The sequence below is a fragment of the Dromiciops gliroides genome, chromosome 5 (genome assembly GCF_019393635.1).
Source record: "Dromiciops gliroides isolate mDroGli1 chromosome 5, mDroGli1.pri, whole genome shotgun sequence".
NCBI lineage: Eukaryota > Metazoa > Chordata > Mammalia > Microbiotheria > Microbiotheriidae > Dromiciops > Dromiciops gliroides.
In genome coordinates this window covers 283,088,629-283,106,403 of record NC_057865.1, presented here as the reverse complement: position 1 = coordinate 283,106,403, position 17,775 = coordinate 283,088,629, and the positions used below count along the sequence as shown (strand labels likewise).

The window sequence follows — 17,775 nt, the reverse complement described above, 5'->3', positions numbered from 1 at the left end:
GTGATTTTCTGTATGACAGTGGGTAAAACTCAATTTACTTTGATGGGCCTTAGTTTCTGAAATGGGAGTAACTACCTACCTACTTTAAGTACTGTGAGCAAAGACCAGCCAATACCTATCCGGCTTTCTGGAAGCACTACATAAATACAAGGTGGTGGCATCACCATTATTATTAACCAACCTAATTGCTCTCAGCAGGAAGCACATGGGTAAAGGAAAGGGAATAAGTTAAGGAATAGAGGTGGTGGCAGTGTTACATATTTCTGCTGAAGAGAAAAAAGGCGACCAGTCCTGGATGGATCTGTTTAGGTCACCTGCCATTATTAAGATATAATAACTTTAACCCCAACATGCCCAGGGCTGATATGCTATAAAACTTGATAGCAGGCTTACTGCTTAGAGACAAACATGCTGTGAAGAAGGGACCAGGCCAGCAGAATTGCAGGAAAGTTTCGGAATCAAACCGTCATTATGATGGGGCAAATGTTTTGTCCAGAATAAACTCATCTCTTATGAACCCTTAAATAATCAGAACTCCAGACCTCTACATGAAAATGTGAATCCTGAATGAAGTGAGCCTCCCTCTCCCCTTTCCCCCCACCAATGCTCATTATCAAGTTAACCATTTCCCCCTACACACCACTCTCCCCCCAAACAATCCCCAAAGGGAGGACAAAAAATTGTTGAATCATATTAGCTTTGTCCTGCAGCTGAATCATTTCCAGATCTATCGCATCACTGGGCACATCCTGGTTGACATAATTTTAATTCAGCTCTTCCTTCCATGTTAACAGATAAATAATGCATAGGAAAACTTGATGAGCTTTCTTATTAAAACATCACTCCAAATGAGAGGAGGCGCTAGAAGACAATGCCGGTTTTTACTCGGCTTTCCCATGAGCTGTGGAATGGTTTGATGTGATAAATTTGCATAGTCTGAAGCACACAAAGGGCTGATTAATTGAAACCCCTACAATGGTCCGGGAAGCCAGGCGGTAAAACAATAGCCACAGGGACTTTACCAAATACACACTACCCAAAGTGTCAAGAGCTTAATCAAATGTGTTCAAGGTCCACTATCGGGTAACCCAATTGGAGATTTTTATTCTAGGCCATAAAACAGCTAACCGCCCAATTTCAAAGGTTTATTTGGGTCTTTACTGAAAGGTCAAGAGGTTGCTTGTTAACTGTTTATCCCAAATTTTGTCCTGCAAAGAGCAGGCTAAATAACGGCTCGGCCCAACAAGGGATCCGTCTGTTTGCACTCAAAAAAGCAGGATTTTAATATTTGGGCCAGAGCTGCCCAAATTTCTTTTCTGATAAAAGCCTGGGAAGGTCATTGACTGATCGACGTGCACTAGCTCCTTTTCTTCCCTTCACCCTGGGAGCTTTCATTAGAGCAGGATCAAACAGAGGAGACACCCCAAGTCAGACCGACAGAAGAGGGGGCTGTTTTCAGACTGGCAGGAAGTGCTTTGAAAAGCATAAAGCACGATAGAATTGCGAGGTGTCACTATTCATAATTATTTGCTCATTAACTTCTAAAAAAAATGGGCTCAATTTTTAAAGACTTCCAGACATGAAAAAGGAAGGAAAAACCAAAGGCCTGGAGACATTAGCACTTTCACACATGAAATATTATTTCTTCCTTTCCAACGATAACTTCTCCAAGATTCACAACGTGCTTTCTTGACAACAGCAATTCTATGAAGCGAGAATTCTTTTACAGGTGAGGAAGGCAGGGCTTTTTCCTCTTTCTGGCCAATAATTCATCAAAAAATTTTTTTGGAAATTTATGGAGCAGTTTCTTAAGTGCTTTTCCCCCAGTGTCAACCAGAAGAAGAAGAAACCAGGAAATGGAATTCCTCTTGAACAAGAAGACCCCAAAAGAGCAAAACAATCTATTAGCTGGAGTTTGAGGCACTGAATGATCGCAGGAAGAAACTGTCATTCTGGTGAGAGTAAGGGTTCATTTACAAAAACAAATGCTGCTCTAATTCAATTTAAACATGTTTCCTTTTCTTGAAGAGTTTAACTGAGGATACTGCAAAAAGGTTTAAACCGTTATCTCAGATCTGCAGCAATTAAAAAGCTTCTAGGTCTTAGCAAACGTAAATACAGTGTTTCCTCCTCTCCTCAGGGATAACAGCTCAGTCTGCCTTCTTAGTTCTGTGACCTGCAGGACCTTTGTTGGAGGTGTTAATCCTTTTTCACATGAGAGACTGAGAACTGTTCTTTCAGAAGTGATATATTGCTTTTTCTCCCTCCTCACATCAAAGGAATCCAATTTTTTCTTTTCTCATTGCCCCTTTAGCAGAGAAATTATGGAAAAATGTGGAAATAGAATAATTTTGTTTGCTTGGCACAGAGATGAAACTTTATTTGGGTTCCTCCTCCTCATTCTTTGGATCAACAGAATAATTTCATCCAAAGAATTTAAAAGAAAGGTAGGGTGAAAAACTCTGCTTACCTTCTAAATAAATACCCCAGAGCTACTTGAGAAACAGAAAGCTTATAACAAAATACCCTTTTTTCTCTGACACCTTTTCTATCTCTAGAATATATATATATATATATATATGTGTGTGTGTGTGTGTGTGTGTGTGTGTAAAAATCAAAGTGGGAGAGGCTCAGATGGCTTCCACCTTAAGGGCACAATCCACTTCCATGTAATTTTCTTTCCCATGATATGTATGCCAGGGATCACCCCTATGCACTTGGTATAGTCTTTAGAAGTCTAGAACTGAAATGCTGATTGGGAAAGGAAGTGAAGAGAGAATCCACACAGACACCCTGGTCTTTAGCTCTTCTCTGGCCTATCATTGTACAGCAACCAGGTAAGTCACATCTTCATTCTAAAGCACTCCGAAGACTGGCTGGAAAACTTTAGAGGGAACCAGCAGCTCAGAGCTCTAAGCACTGTATTCTTTCCCAACTGAACGAGAGAGAGAGAGAGAGAGAGAGAGAGAGAGAGAGAGAGAGAGAGAGAGAGAGAGAGAGAGAGAGAATGAAATCCCTTTGTCAAAATAACATAAATTCTGTGTTGTATGGCAGGGTTGTTTAGTGTGCAGGATAAGTGGCATCATTACCAATTAACTGGCCTTTAGCATGCTACGAAAAGATGATTTGCTTGAGAATCTTGATCAAAGCCTCCCCTCTTTCTCACTGATCGCATATTTACTCCTGAGATATATAACTGACCTCACAAGAAGGCAGGAAGAACTGAGCTTCTTTCGAGTTCCATGAATCTCTCATTAGATGATTTCGAGAATAACTGGCTTGTTGAAGTTCCCACATCTGAAAAGTGAGCAGTGGATGAAAACTGCCTGTTGCTGACCCCTGATCTGCCAATCTGGTCCAACTGCTGGATTGTCTTCTGCTGGTTTCTTTCTAGAAATACTTTCCTTCATCCCTCATCTCCCGGATCAATCCTCCTCCCTTTCTGAGGTCACAGAAGGGGATACTGCTTACTGTGTCTTCCTACATTTTTTAACAGCGAACTGATAAAACACTTTCTCTTTCCCAGCTCAGTTATCACACTGCACTGATGCCAATTCCCAACTGATTTAAGACTTATTCTCTTGCTTCAGTTCACCCTCTTAATCTGTCATCTTCAGTCTTCTTCCTAAAGTTGTTTTTTTTTTTAATAACCCTTACAGGGGCAGCTAGGTGGTGCAGTGGATAGAGCACCGGCCCTGGAGTCAGGAGTACCTGAGTTCAAATCCGACCTCAGGCACTTAACACTTACTAGCTGTGTGACCCTGGGCAAGTCACTTAACCCCAATTGCCTCACTAAAAACAAAACAAAACAAAAACCCCAAAATAACCCTTACGTGCATCTATATTTTTTCCCTGCACGTGGAGCTGATTAGATTCCCCTTCATATTGCTTCATGCATCTACAGATTGATTATCTTGCCATCTTGTCAATGGCTGGGACTTAATGAATAATTTTTGTAACCCTGGTTTTTTTTTTTCCATTTTAAATACACCTCGAGGGAATATAGTGAGGGGTACGGAGAATAAACAATTCCATTTCTACTGTCTTGGCATTCAGGAGCAATCTCTGATAGCTTTAGGTGATGCTTTTGAGTGGAAGACTTAATCAGGAAATCCAGGAGAGCAGAGGGACGAGGACTAACAACAGGAAACTTGAAACAAGCTGAGGGGAAAAAAGCGAATGCAGGCTTGAAATGTCGATCCATTTACACTGACTCCTGGGGAAGGCGACAGCTTGAAGGTATCCTCACAGTCTGGTGAAGGCCCATCTCTAAAATATTCCACAATGAAGGAGGCAAATCCTAATTCAACTCACTAGGGCACTTGCTCCGTCTTGTGTCTGGACAGAGACACACACACACATGCATGTATATATCTACAAACAGCTAAAAAGACTGTGTGACCAACTAGTGCATAAGGACGCAGGCCTCTTTTCGGGGCTCGAGTCCGTGGGCTAGGTAGGGGGGGCTGAACTGGGATGGCTACATGAAGTAAATATTTCCAATGACTGCTACTCCAGGCTGAATGCTTCAAAGTACCCATGAATCAATGGGGAAAAACCAATCTGTTTTAGGATTTATCTGTTCTATGAAGATGACCCCAAATCCCTGTTTTAAGCCTTGGACCTCCCTGGTCCTCTCCTTCCAAGTGCCTGTTGGATCTCTCCACTTCAAATTCAACACAGTGAATAACAATAGCTTAGGAGGCAGCAGAGAGGATGGGCTGAGAGCCAGCTTTGAGTCAGGAAGACCTGAGTTCAAGTCCCTCCCTCCTCCCTCTCAGTGCCCCAGGCAACTCTCTAAGACTAGAAGTTACTTGGGTAGAGAATTTTCAAACCAGGACTTCCCCTTATTGATAAAATCACAAGTCCAAACAAAAAACCATTGGGTATCACTGTCCTCCTTGGCTAACATAGACTGGCTCTCCTGACAAGATGAATTTTAATCAGTGGTAGCCTTGATCTAAATCAGTAGTCTCTGAAGTGGGATGCTATAGAATGGGGTACGTGATCAACCAATCAGAAGATGGAAAGATGTGTTATATACCTCAGAGCCCTGAAAGGTTAATTATGGACTTATCTCCAACTCTATCCCTTCAACTTTCTCTCACTACAAGTCTCCCTTGTGGCTGCCTCAGTCCTGGGCCCCTCTGGGAGATAATTACCTACTTCAACTCAGATACACACAGGAGTTGATAAAATTCCAGGTAAAATTCTTCACCATTTATCCTCCCACCCAGTATTGCCATACCCTGCCTGCCCCTCACAACTGTGGTAAGTAAACTTCCTAATATTCACTGACAGACAGACAGACCCCTTCCATTTTCTTTCTTTTTTTTTTTTTCCCCAGGGTAATGAGGGTTAAGTGACTTGCCCAGGGTCACACAGCTAGTAAGGGTCTATATCAAGTGTCTGAGGCCAGATTCGAACTCAGATTCTTCTGAATCCAGGGCCCGTGCTTTATCCACTGTGACACCTAGCTGTCCCCCAGACACACCCCTTCCACTGGAAAAGAGCAAAAGCCACAAGATGAATTGTTACGGATGGTTTACAATCATATTCTTTCTAACCCCCAAATCTGCCCCTCTGAAGCAGTACAGAGCTGGACTTGGAATCACAAAGACCTGAGTTCTAATCCTTCCTCATATACCTACTAGGTATGTGACCCTAGGCAAGTCACAAACTCTCTCATCAGCCTCAGTGTTTTTATCTGTAAAATGAGGACAATAATAACACAATAATAATAATGAAGACAATGCTAACTCCTCAGAGTTATTGTGAAAATCAAATTAGACAATGTGCTAAATAAATGTTAGTTATTGTTATGGTTGTTGTTGTTGTTGTTGTTATTATTCCAGGCTTGAAGGCTTTCACCTCATTATCCTTGATTCATCACTCAATTGAAACTACGTTCTCCAAAGTTATCAATGGTCTCAATCACCAAATCTAATGATTTTTTCCCCTCAATCCTCACCGTCCTTGACTCCTTTGTGATACCTGACATTTTAATCACCCCATCCTCCTGCTTACATACTCTGCACTCTCTGGCTGTCATGATACTTATCTCTAAGTTGTCCTCCCTCTTTTCTGTATGTCTGTTGATTTTCTTTTTCTTTCTTTTTTTTGGTGGGGCAATGAGGGTTAAGTGACTTGCCCAGGGTCACACAGCTAGTAGGTGTCAAGTGTCTGAGGCCATATTTGAACTCAGGTCCTCCTGACTCCAGGGCTGGTGTTCTATCTACTGTACCACCTAGCTGCCCCTGATTTTCTAATTTTTAAAATGTATTTTCAGTTCATTAATCTCTTCTTGTTTTCTATTTTGTTAATGTATGGTCACATGGACATGATTTTCTCTGAGGTCTGCTTTAGCTGTAATCCAGAAACTCTAGTGTGTTGTTTCATCTATCATTTTCTTACTCTTTAATATTTGTCTGTACCCTATGGCATGATCAATTTTTGTAACAGTTTCATTTGGCAGAGTAATATGTATGTTCTTCTGCAGTCCCATTTAGAAGATCCTAAGTCTTTTAACTCTAGTTTCTCCAGAAATTTGTTCAGTTCCATATTTCTTTCCCCTTTTATTTTTCCATTAGGCTTATCCAAAACTGATGTAAGGACATTGAAGTATCTTGTCACTATCGTGTTCCAGTCTATGTCTTCTTGAAGCCCTGATGTTTTCTTTATCAATTTGGATGCTAAGGCATTTGGAACATACACATTTATTACTGATACTGATTTGCCAACTATGGTTCCTCTCACCATAATACAGTTTGTTTATGCCTTTTTATTTTTTGAATGTTCATTTTTGCTTCATCTGATAGCATGTCAACAATGCCTTTAAAAAATTCATTTTATGCATAGTAAATATTTTTCCAACCTCTCCGTTTTATTTTGTATATCTTGTTTTTAAGTGTATTTCTTGTAAGAAACAGAATGTATTATGTTTACTTTTTGCATTTATTGGACTGTTTAATCAATTCCCATTTAAAATTATGAGCTTCATATCTTCTATCTCTAAAACTGGGGATTTTTTCAGGTTATGATTTTCTCCCTCATATGCTGTAAAAACAATATTATATTCCTTCAGTTACTTTGCTTTTGACTTTTTTAAAAAAAGTGGCCCTGTTCTCACTGGCTCTTCTCCCTGAAGCCCCTCTTCTCATGTCATCTCTTTCCCTTTAGGGTTTTATTAGTTCCTCTCTCCTGTTTTTATCTGGTTATATAGTTCTTTCTCCTCTTTTTTTTTCTCATTGAGGGAGACTCTCCCTTCAGCTATTCCTGTTCATTAGTTGGTGGTGGGGTTTCTCTCTTTTTGTGTGTGCTTCTTTCCAAAAAGAATTTATTTTACTCTCTTCCATTATCTATTTTCTCTGTTTGTTCTGGACCCTTATTCTGGATTCATAACTCCTATAATATGACTCTCTTTTCTCTGTATTCTTCAGACAATAGATCTTATTTCTTTCTTTTGCTACTGTTTTTTTTGTTGACTTATCTGTTTATGTTCAAGGTCTCTGACATTTCTTCTCCCTGAAATCTTTGGTACTTTCAGTCTCCCCACCCCTTACTGTTCTTATCATTCATTACTCTTTTTTGGAAAGTATTTAATTTTTTTCCAATTACACGTAAAGATAATTTTCAACATTCCTTTTTCTAAGATTTTGAGTTCCACATTTTTCTCCCTCCCTCCTCCTGAAGCCAGCAAGCAATCTGACATAGGTCATACATTACAATCATGTTAAATATATTTCCAGATTAGTCATACTGTGAGTGCAGAATCAGAACAAAAGCAAAAAACCACAAGAAAGAACTCTGAAATAACAACAGTGAAAGCAACAAGTGAAAATAGTAGGCTTCAATCTGCATTCACATGCCATAGTTCTTATCATTCATTTCGGACTTCCCCCACCCTGATTCTGGTTTCATGGGGGGCTGGATTTCAACAGGTCTCAGCCTCCTCCCACAGTGGGCAATTCACAGTTCACCAGCCTAAATCTCTGTGCCAACTGACCTTTGGGTGGCCACAACTGGCCCCAAGTAGATGTTGTTCTTTTCCCTCAGGCTTGGTGGAGTGCTACGCAGCCTGCTACATGCACGATGTCCTACCGCAGTGACCTGTCCCACTCCCTCTGTTCCTTAGCTCTCCAGCCCGACATGGACAGTCCAGAGCCTGCCTTTCCTTGGCACTGGGCTTTGCTTCCAGGTTTTGGCTCCCAAGAAACTTTTGCTACCAAAGTGCTATAGCCAAGCTGGTTGTTGAGGCCTAAGAGAGCACAGAGCCAGGGAAGTAAGGGAGGAGAATCGGGGTGTAGGCTTGAGTCTCGATACAAGCCCGTGATGTGTCCTTGAGCCTGCTAGCACAGCCTCATGGTAGGGAATGGGTGCTGTGTGAGCTCAGGGTCAGTAAGCACCGGTTTATGGGTCTGGGGGTTTGGTTTTTTTACCTTCTTTTGGATGCTTGGTGTCCTAGTCCATGGAAACAACTAAAGCTGCTTTATCTTTGGTGCATGATTTCTGTTTTGGAGAGGTTTAAGAGGTCATGGGGATCAAAGAAAACATCTAGTCTGCCATCCTGCTACTCTTGTGATACCTCTATCCTATCTGAGCACTCCTTGCTCCCTTGTGCTGAACCCCCAGGCTCTGTCCTGGGCCCCATTCTCTTCTCTCTGTATATTCATTCACTTGGTAGCCTCCTTTGCTCCCATGGGTTTAATGAATTACCATCAACATTGGTGGAGAACTCCTAGATCTATAGATCCATCTAGCCAGCCTTCAAACACCGGTTCTGTATCACCAGCTGCCTATGAGACACTTTGAACTAGACACCTCATAGGAATCTCCAACTCCAATGAATCAAAAACAGTAATCGTTACCCTGCCTCCCAAACTCACTTCTCTTCAACTTTCCTACTTCTGGGAGGGCATTACCATCCTTCCAGTCATCTGGGTTTGCAGTCTTGAAATTATCCTTCCACCCTAGGGATTCAATTGGCTAATTGGCTGCTAAATCTCCTGTAGACAAAAATGACATCTTTCACAGCTCTCCCTTTCTTTCTTTCTTTCTTTCTTTCTTTCTTTCTTTCTTTCTTTGGTGAGGCAATTGGGGTTAAGTGACTTGCCTAGGGTCACACAGCTAGTAAGTGTTAAGTGTCTGAGACCGGATTTGAACTCAGGTCCTCCTGACTCCAGGGCCAGTGCTCTATCTCCCTTTCTTTCTACTAAATAGTTTCCACTGTTCAGGCCCTCATCATCTCTGCCTGGACTACTGAAAGAGTCTACTATTTGGTTCCTCTGATTCAATGTATCTCCCCTATCCTATCTCTCCTTGACATAGCTGAGAAACTAATTTTCTGACTGTGTTATTCCCCTGCTCAATCAACATCCGTGTTTCCCATAACTCTGGGATCAAATTTATTTCATCCTTTTAAAATGTCCATTTTGTATGGGTTGTATATTACACGGAACTATTAGTACAGTAAATAATTTAAGAACAAGTAAATATATACTGATTGGGAATGCAACATAATGCTCAAAAATTTTTATGGGTAGGAATGTGTAATTTCAAAAGTCTGGAGACCACTGATCTAAATTATTTAAATTACTAGCTGGGGAATTTAATTCAAATCAATCATCAAGAACACTTGATTTTAATAAATATTTTCTACCAAAATTATGTTCTTGTTGCTCATTACAAAATAGTTTTGTTTTGTTGTTTTTTTGTGGGGCAATGAGGGTTAAGTGACTTGGCCAGGGTCACACAGCTAGTAAATGTCAACTGGCTGAAGCTGGATTTGAACTCAGGTCCTCCTGAATCCAGAGCCTGTGCTTTATTCACTGCACCATCTAGCTGCCCCACAAAATATATTCTTATTATAAATTATAAAAGACATTCTTCCCAAATGCTTACTGATGTTATTTTAAACAACTTGTCCATTAACTAACTGAACTCATCATTTTTCTGCCTTTCCCAATTGTCACACACCCATCAGTGGTACCACTACTTTCCAGTCTATTGTACCTAGAGAATCAGTATGAGGGTTTTTTGGAAAAGGATCTATTTAATCTGAAATATTTAGTTTAAGCTTTCTTAGAGCAGGCACTAGGGTTCCCCTTTACCCCCTTATCCCCAAGTGTTAGCACGGAACTTGTCAAACAGTAAGCACTTAATAAATGTTTGTTGACTTGATTTGGTGAATTCTGAATAAAAGAGAGAGAATTTATTAGAAGAATCTGCTGAGGATTGAAACAAAGAAATAAAAGGATCCCTAACCTTAAGAAGCTCATCATCAAGTTTCCTTGCAGTCATGGGGGAAAGACTGTATTATACGTTAATATAACAGATTACATGCATTTAATTGGAAAACCACCCCAAAAAAGAGCACTTCACTTCAATTCATTTTCAATGAATGAAGATTCATTCGTATAGCACTAAGTACAAGTCTACACTAGCTGGAAACAGAGTAGGTGCTTAGTAAATGCTTGTTGATTGCCAAGTCATGTAGACACAAAAACATAGAAGAGGGCTCCTCCCCTAAGTGGGATTATAATTTAAGTTCGCTAAGTACAACAATTAGCTTTGGCTTTCTGAATATTTTAGTGCAGCAACGACCAGGGGTAATATTTTTTTTAAAAACATGTATTTTTGAATTTTTAACTATTTTACTTTATATACAAAGTATTTCTTTTTTTTTAATTTTTTTTTTGTTTTTTTGTTTGTTTTTGTTTTTTAGGCAATTGGGGTTAAGTGACTTGCCCAGGGTCACACAGCTAGTAAGTGGTAAGTGTCTGAGGCCGGATTTGAACTCAGGTACTCCTGACTCCAGGGCCGGTGCTCTCTCCACTTCGACACCTAGCTGCCCCCAAAGTATTTCTTAAGGAACAAAAGGTAGTTTTAGCGCTACCTTAGAGCTCGCTGGACTACATAGGAGAGGAAAATTTGACACTAGAGATAATTTAAGAAGAAGATAACCTACTTGGGGTAATCAAGAACTACATAAGCTCAGGGTCTTGCATCCCACCTAGGCCAACAGGCATGTGAACAAAAATTGCCTCTGCCACCTTCCAGAATCATCCACCCTTCATCTGAAGACATATATGAATATACTGATGTTTACTGAGTTCATAATAGAGATTTTTTAAAAAAGGAAAACAAACAAATGAAAGCTCCAGTGAATATTCCTCCGTGATAAGATCACAGACTGTTTTTGATAGGCAAAATATTACTGCCTCTCCTTAGGTTTATTTAGCTAATTTTAGTAACAGTTCTAAAAACTGTAGTGGAAAATGGAACATGGAACAATATTCCCAGAAACCGAAAAGTAGAATCCAAAGTAGACGAGTGATAGGGTGTCCCAAGGAGAGTGCGGTGTGACTCCACCCAGTATTTCACAAAAGCTCTGTTACCTGCCTTCTCCCCCCCTTCCAATAAATGTGATGAAGTTGTCACAGAGGACTAACAAGGGAATCCAAATTAATCAGAGGGTTTTTACCCTCGGATTAAAAGCCATCTGGAAAAGGAAAACTAGAAAGACAAACTCCTTAGCACAAGTGAAAGGTCATCGAGACCCAAGAGAACAGCTTTCATTTGGTTCCACAGAGATGTGCCAGTCACCCCCGCCCCTCAAACAAAATCTGTCTGTGAGACTCTGTTCCTTTAGAGAACATTCTTTGCAAGATGGGGAAGGCCTCTGTCAATGAGCCTTCGTCCCTCTTGGAGCCCAGCTGAAGCAGGCTAGGGCGCCAAGACATGCAGGCGTTTGCCTCCACAGGGTCTTTCCAGGAGTCGGCCGTGTCTGGGCCAGGGTGGGGCAGGGGAAGAAGGCTGGGTGTGGAGTCAAGAACGACCCTGCCTTGTGCCCCTCAGAGCTGACCTTCCCATCACATTAGGTGCGGTTTTCCCCATTAGAATGGATCATGCCTGGAACGTGACACGTGCTCACTGACTGAGCCTTCACCTCTAGGAGACTGTGTTCCCCAGGCATCAAACTGCCCAGAGAAGCGACCCTCAGGGGCTGTGTAACTGTCACCTGCTCTCATCACTGGAGGCTCCTCAGCCACCAGAGCACCACCGCATGTCAGCGATGGGCATCCCACTTCCTTATTTGCTAGGGCCCGGTTGGGAGGAGCCTGTGGCTGCGGGCGTTTGTCTGTCTCTGAAGTCACACTTACTACCTGCTGGGGAGTAAATCGTCACTGCCTAAAATGGAGTTCAGGGGGCTTTGGGCACCCAGGGAGATTTATGTTAGGATCCTTCAGCCCAGAATGTATCCCTAGGAGAGACGGGACAAGGACCTAGGTGATGCTCTGGGGGGTAAACGGCCATCTATTTATGGTGGGGAAGGAGGAGGCAGCCCGGGCGTGACGCTGAACTGTGGACATGGGAGCAAAGAGTCAGAAAACTGGAATGCGGTTTGAGAAATCTTGTCATTTGTGAAAGGGGGGCTGGGAATGTGTCATGTTCTAAAAAGATGAGCATCCCTCTGGGTTACAAGAACAAACAGAAACGTTCCCTTAATAGGTGATGAAGCAAAAGGCCTGGAATATATATATCACAGATTTTACTGCCCAGCAGCTCTGTCAATCATGGGTTTAAAAGCAATTCCAGAGAAGGCAGCAGCCACACCATTCAGTGTCTTAGAAAATGATGAATGTGAGAACTAACAAGACATCTTTTCAGTAACAAAACAATTGACTAAAAATCATTTAAAAGAGGACAGATAGAAAAGTACTTGCTAGGTCAGCATAAATCTATTTTCAACAAGTTCATCTTGAAAGTTGTTCTTTTTTTTAAATGCAATTTACCTTTTTGTCCGTGGCGACTACTGAATTTGTCTCCAATCTCTGGACGTCTCGTCTGTCTTAACAGCATTTTGATGAGAAAAGCATCCTCTGCATTTGAGGATATCATTACTTTTTCGATGTAGGAATCTGTAGCACCTTTGTAGCTGAGGAAAAAGAGAAACAAAATGTTTTCTCACGCTGCCCTTCCAAAGTGCAAAATTTAATGCAACTGCCGGCTTCCCTTCCCCATCATCAAGTTCAAGCCGAACTCTCTTATGATCCCAGTGCACCAGCCTGACCCCATCCACACAGCATTCCTTTCCTCTGAGGCTCCATGGCCTCTCCCAAGGAAGCTTTGAGTCAGAATCCATTTCTCCCCCAATGACTTGTTTGGGAACTAACTTAATTCCTTTGTGGGGGGCTTCCAGTAAGGTTCCCCATCATCCTAAGAGCAGCAGCTTACTGGCAGGTTAACTCTGAAGTCAAAGGTAACATGGAATTCTGACTTTTAAAAACCAGAGCATCCCAACAGGTTACAGAATGTTTCATTTTGTTGTATTCTATGTCTTTGTTTCAACTGAGGTACAGAGACATTTGCTATTATCTCAAAATGTCTCCCCTGGCATATAAATAACTCAAACTCTAAGAAAATGTAGAGGCTGAGCATTAGCACATGATTATTTCTTTAGATAAAGTACTTATAGACACTGTGTCCCAAGGGCAGTAATTAATCTATTGACAAGTATTTATTAAATGCCTACTATGTGCTAGGCACTGTGTATAACACACGATGTAGACTTAAATCCTATAAGTAATTTTATTTTCTAAGAATTTTTATGGGTAATATTTATTGGTTATTAATTTGATTTCAAAAAAATTTTATTCTAAAAAAATGTGTTTGGCTAGGCTAAGAATCATAGCCTCGACTACCAACTAAGTCCTTCATAAAATAGAATTCCCCACAGAGTAAAGCACACTAGTGTAAAAGAGCCATGATTCTTGGTCCCTGAATTTACCAGCCCCAGGGCCTGATGTCCACAAGCCTTCCCCTCTCAGCCCTCCTGCCCAGATAGGGAGGTGTGGGTGCAGATACCTACGTTATTGGGACATCTTTATACTGTGGCTGCTGGGGCACGCTGCTCCCCTCCAGGGGAATCTGAGTGACTGTGGGCATAGACTTGTTCACAAGCACTTGTTTGTTTTCAACTTTCTCACCTAAGGAAAGAATACCAAAGTACAAACATTAGATTTCCCCGCCATCTCCTTGAAAATGCAGGTCACTAAAACATTTAAGTTCTGGTCAGACTTGGGAGACCTTTCAAGTGGATATTAATTCAATGGGCCATGCTTATTACACTCTTGTTTTTAAAACAATGATTAAGATAAGAGCACGAGACCTCACACCTAAAGTAGTTTTCAGTCCAGGGATTAAAGGTAACTATTTAGGTGGTGCATGGATAGAGTCCCGGGCCAAAGCCAGGAAGACTCATGTCTGGGAGTTCAAATTTGGTCTCTGACAGGTACTAGCTGTGTGACCCTTGTCAAGCCACTTAACCTTCTTTGTCTCAGTTTCCACATCTGTCAATTTTGCTGAAGAAGGAAATGGCAAACCACTACAGTATCTCTGCCAAGTAAACCCCAAATGGGGTCATAAAGAGTTGGACATGAGTAAAAACAACTGAACAACAGCAGCAACTTTTCAGTAAAGGAAGACAAAACAGCTTTCAGAGGAACATTCAAAGCCTGATGGTGAATAATAATAATGATGATATTTCTTCAAATAAAGTCAACCTAGAGCATTATCAGTAAAATAAAAATATTTTCTTAATTTCTACCAGCAAGTCCCAGTTTTATTTCCAGCTAAGAAAACACCTGTGCCCTTCCTTTATGGAGGGAGCATTGATTAATCACAAGCGTGTGTTTTCCATTGCCGTGGGCTCTCCGTGCAGACAAGGGCCCTCTGCAGTCCTCTCAGAAGGGGCCCACGGGGCGTTTTCTACTCCTGTGTGCCCTGCTCCAGTTCCAGGTCTGGCTGCTTTCCGCTATCAGAATCAGGCTGGTCATTACATTATGATGGACTGGCCACAGCCACAGACTGGAGAGCTGCAAGGAACCTTCAAGTCCATCTTTCAAATCGTGAAACCCTCCTGTGCTCTTGGCTTCTGAGGTGGTTAGCATGTGTCACATGATCAATCCTAATGCCTTTCCAAGGTCTGAAAATGTATTCCATGTCGACTCAAACATAGATCTTTGCAGAGAAGTTCACTTGCAAATATTTAAGCTCCCTGCACAGAGTGGATCCTGAATTGGAATTTAGCAAGCAGAGAGGATGTGAGTTTGTCCTTTTTCACTGCAGGAATGTGAGGATGGACGTGCAGTTTTATCAGTGCCAGGGCCTTCTGGGATGGAAACATTTTCTGCATCAGGACCCCGAGAGGGGAAGTGATTTGCCTTCAACTGAAGAGGCAGAAGAAGGGCAGCCTTGCACGCTCTTGCCTCCAACACATACTGGGTAACCCCCCACAGAGCGTGTGTCAGCATTCATGAGAAAAAGCATATCCAAAGTGAGCTTACCTGGAGAACAGATGCCATCAGCATCTAAAATCTCATGCCGCCAGATGGGTTTCCTCGTGGCAGCGTCCAGCATCGGTCCCATGACCTTATCAAAGGTCTGATTGGTGTACCGTTTCAATGTGCATTTGGCATTTTTGTACACGAGGCATCGTCCAAAACCTGAAAGGAAACATGGTCAAGCTATGAGAACCACCCCCAGGTCAGCCTCCCAGGAAACCCTGCTCGAATTGATAAGCACTGAGGCCTGCAGGAAGCAATGGACGAGAGAGGGCAAAGAGTCACCCTGGAGTTTTATTAGATCCAACTACAGAATTTCCAACACGCACCTCTATGCTCAGCCAGTTCACACGCCTCATTTTGCAAACGTGGAGAGAGGGTCAAGTGACTCGCCTGAGGCTGGGACACAGGTCCCCTGCCTTGGCTCTAGGGCTCTTCCCACCATATCATGTGGCTTCTCAGCAGAGCCCCATCATGCCCCCTTCCAAGGCATGATGGTTACCTGGTGTGACCTTTTCTGATACAGGCAAGCTGAGGAAACTCTACCTTCCTCCACTCTCAAAACGGTTTCTCTAGGAGTCCTTTTTTTGGAGATGAAATTGTTTTCCTCCTAGAATGTGAGCTCTTTGAGGGCAGGGCCTGTCTTGTTTTCCTCAGAAGGGGGCTTTACACTCACTCACTCACTCACTCACTCCAGCACCAGTCTCTCAAGGAGGCCGGGGTGTAGTATTCCAGCATGGCACTGCCTTGATGACCCCGCTACAAGGGTACTTCCTCCTTGTCCCCTCACCTCATGCCCTATCCGTCGATGACCCCCCCCATCCCAGGAACCTGGCTCTGTATGTGTTAACATTCTTGGGATACCAGGCCCTCTGGCTGCCCATCAGTCATAGCTCCTTTTCTGGGCATCCACAGCCTCAATGGCATCTTTCAGGAAATTCCCCTCATGGGTTCCTTCACTGTGATAGGTGGCAGCCTTAAAGGCAAGTCCCAGGAGGCCCTGCCAATCTGAGGTGGCTCTGAGAGGGTCTCCAGCTCAGCAGGTGTTGACCAGACCAGGTAGGCCTTCAGGAAAAGGCTTCTCCCCAGCAGTCTTGCTGCCAGGACCACATAACAACGTAAAATGGCCTCAGGCTTATGCAGACCCATGTTTCCCTTTCACAGGGATGAGAAAGGAGGCAAAGGATGCTGGTTAAAGTTTATTCTTCTATTTTAGAAGCTAACAAGTTTTATCAGATAGATGATGGAAACTGAGATGAACTAAGTGTCCAAAGAAGAACCAGAATAAACAACGAGGTGTACTCGAAACATCTGGGTAGGGAAAGACATTCCTATTGGCTCAAGTACATCTGTCCCTCAAGACACTCACAAGATCCCAGCCAGAGCTGCAAGTCTGGGCTGTTATTCATTTGTTTGCCGAATTTCCTTTTACCTTGGTATCCTCTGTAACTCAGTTTATTTCAATAAACATTTATATTAAGTAACAACTTTGTGCAAAGCACACTATATACTAGAGACTAAAAGGAAAGGAACAGTCCTTTGACCTCTATAATGTCTACTGGAGCAATGTGTTTCTAAGATATACTAACATTTCAGAAAAAATAATTTAAATAAGAAAATATTTCAGCATTAGAAATGAGCTTTATAACTGGTTAAAACAAATGTTGGTTCTCAATATACTTACCTAAAGTACACCTTCTGGAAAACTTAGGAATTTAAGAAAGGCTAAAAGTGAAAGCAAGTGTCTGAATATTTCCCAAGCCAGTAGATTAAACAAATCTGGAGCAACCAGTTGCACAAAGAAGCAAATGATCAAGGCTAGGCTCTAGGGCACGTTAGCTGCTCACACCACTTCACTTTCCTCCTCCATACCCCCCAGGACAATACTGTGCTGACAGTACCAAGCTCAGATCCCAGGGTCAGCTCCTTGGGAGACCATTACAAGAGCTGCAACTGTAATTAACGGAAACGGATACCAGTGTAACACAGTTTGTGTCAAGGTAGGATTCTCTTCTAAGTGTAAACTGTCATTTTATTCAGAGGTGGCTGCTGTAAAGGCAGGGGCAGCAAACTCGGATCATTAAATGGCATTGCGGAGTTTCTGACAGACATCACAAAGTCTTCAGGTTTCCACATAAACGTTACCAGTTAATCAGAAAGGAAAACATCTCGTTTTAAAGCATGGCTGTTGTCGTTTGGGAAGAAAAAGCAGCATAAATTAAGTGCAGCCGACATTAATGCCAAAGACACATGTCTAGGAGTACTGTTATTGCTGCCTAGCAACTGGCAGGAGGGTGGGGAAAGCCTAGTGGGCAATGCCAAGGAAGGGGGGCAGGGGAGAGGCCAGGAATAAAGAAATCAGTTTGCATTTCAGGTGGTTCACTGTCGCTTGCTATTCTACTTATAAAAATCCAGCTCTCCCCAAAGTATG

At 42.2% G+C, this 17,775-nt stretch overlaps 1 protein-coding gene across 1 annotated transcript in view; it reads right to left on the bottom strand.

Annotated features, from left to right (window-relative positions):
- POLR3B (RNA polymerase III subunit B) overlaps positions 1-17,775 on the bottom strand; it is a 140,547-nt gene that overhangs the window by 26,684 nt on the left and 96,088 nt on the right. The window contains exons 21-23 of the mRNA XM_043969254.1: positions 15,348-15,506; positions 13,871-13,988; positions 12,795-12,937 (exon numbers count right to left, since the gene is read on the bottom strand). Of these exons, the coding sequence (XP_043825189.1) occupies positions 12,795-12,937; positions 13,871-13,988; positions 15,348-15,506 (420 nt within the window). The remainder of the gene's footprint in view (positions 1-12,794; positions 12,938-13,870; positions 13,989-15,347; positions 15,507-17,775) is intronic.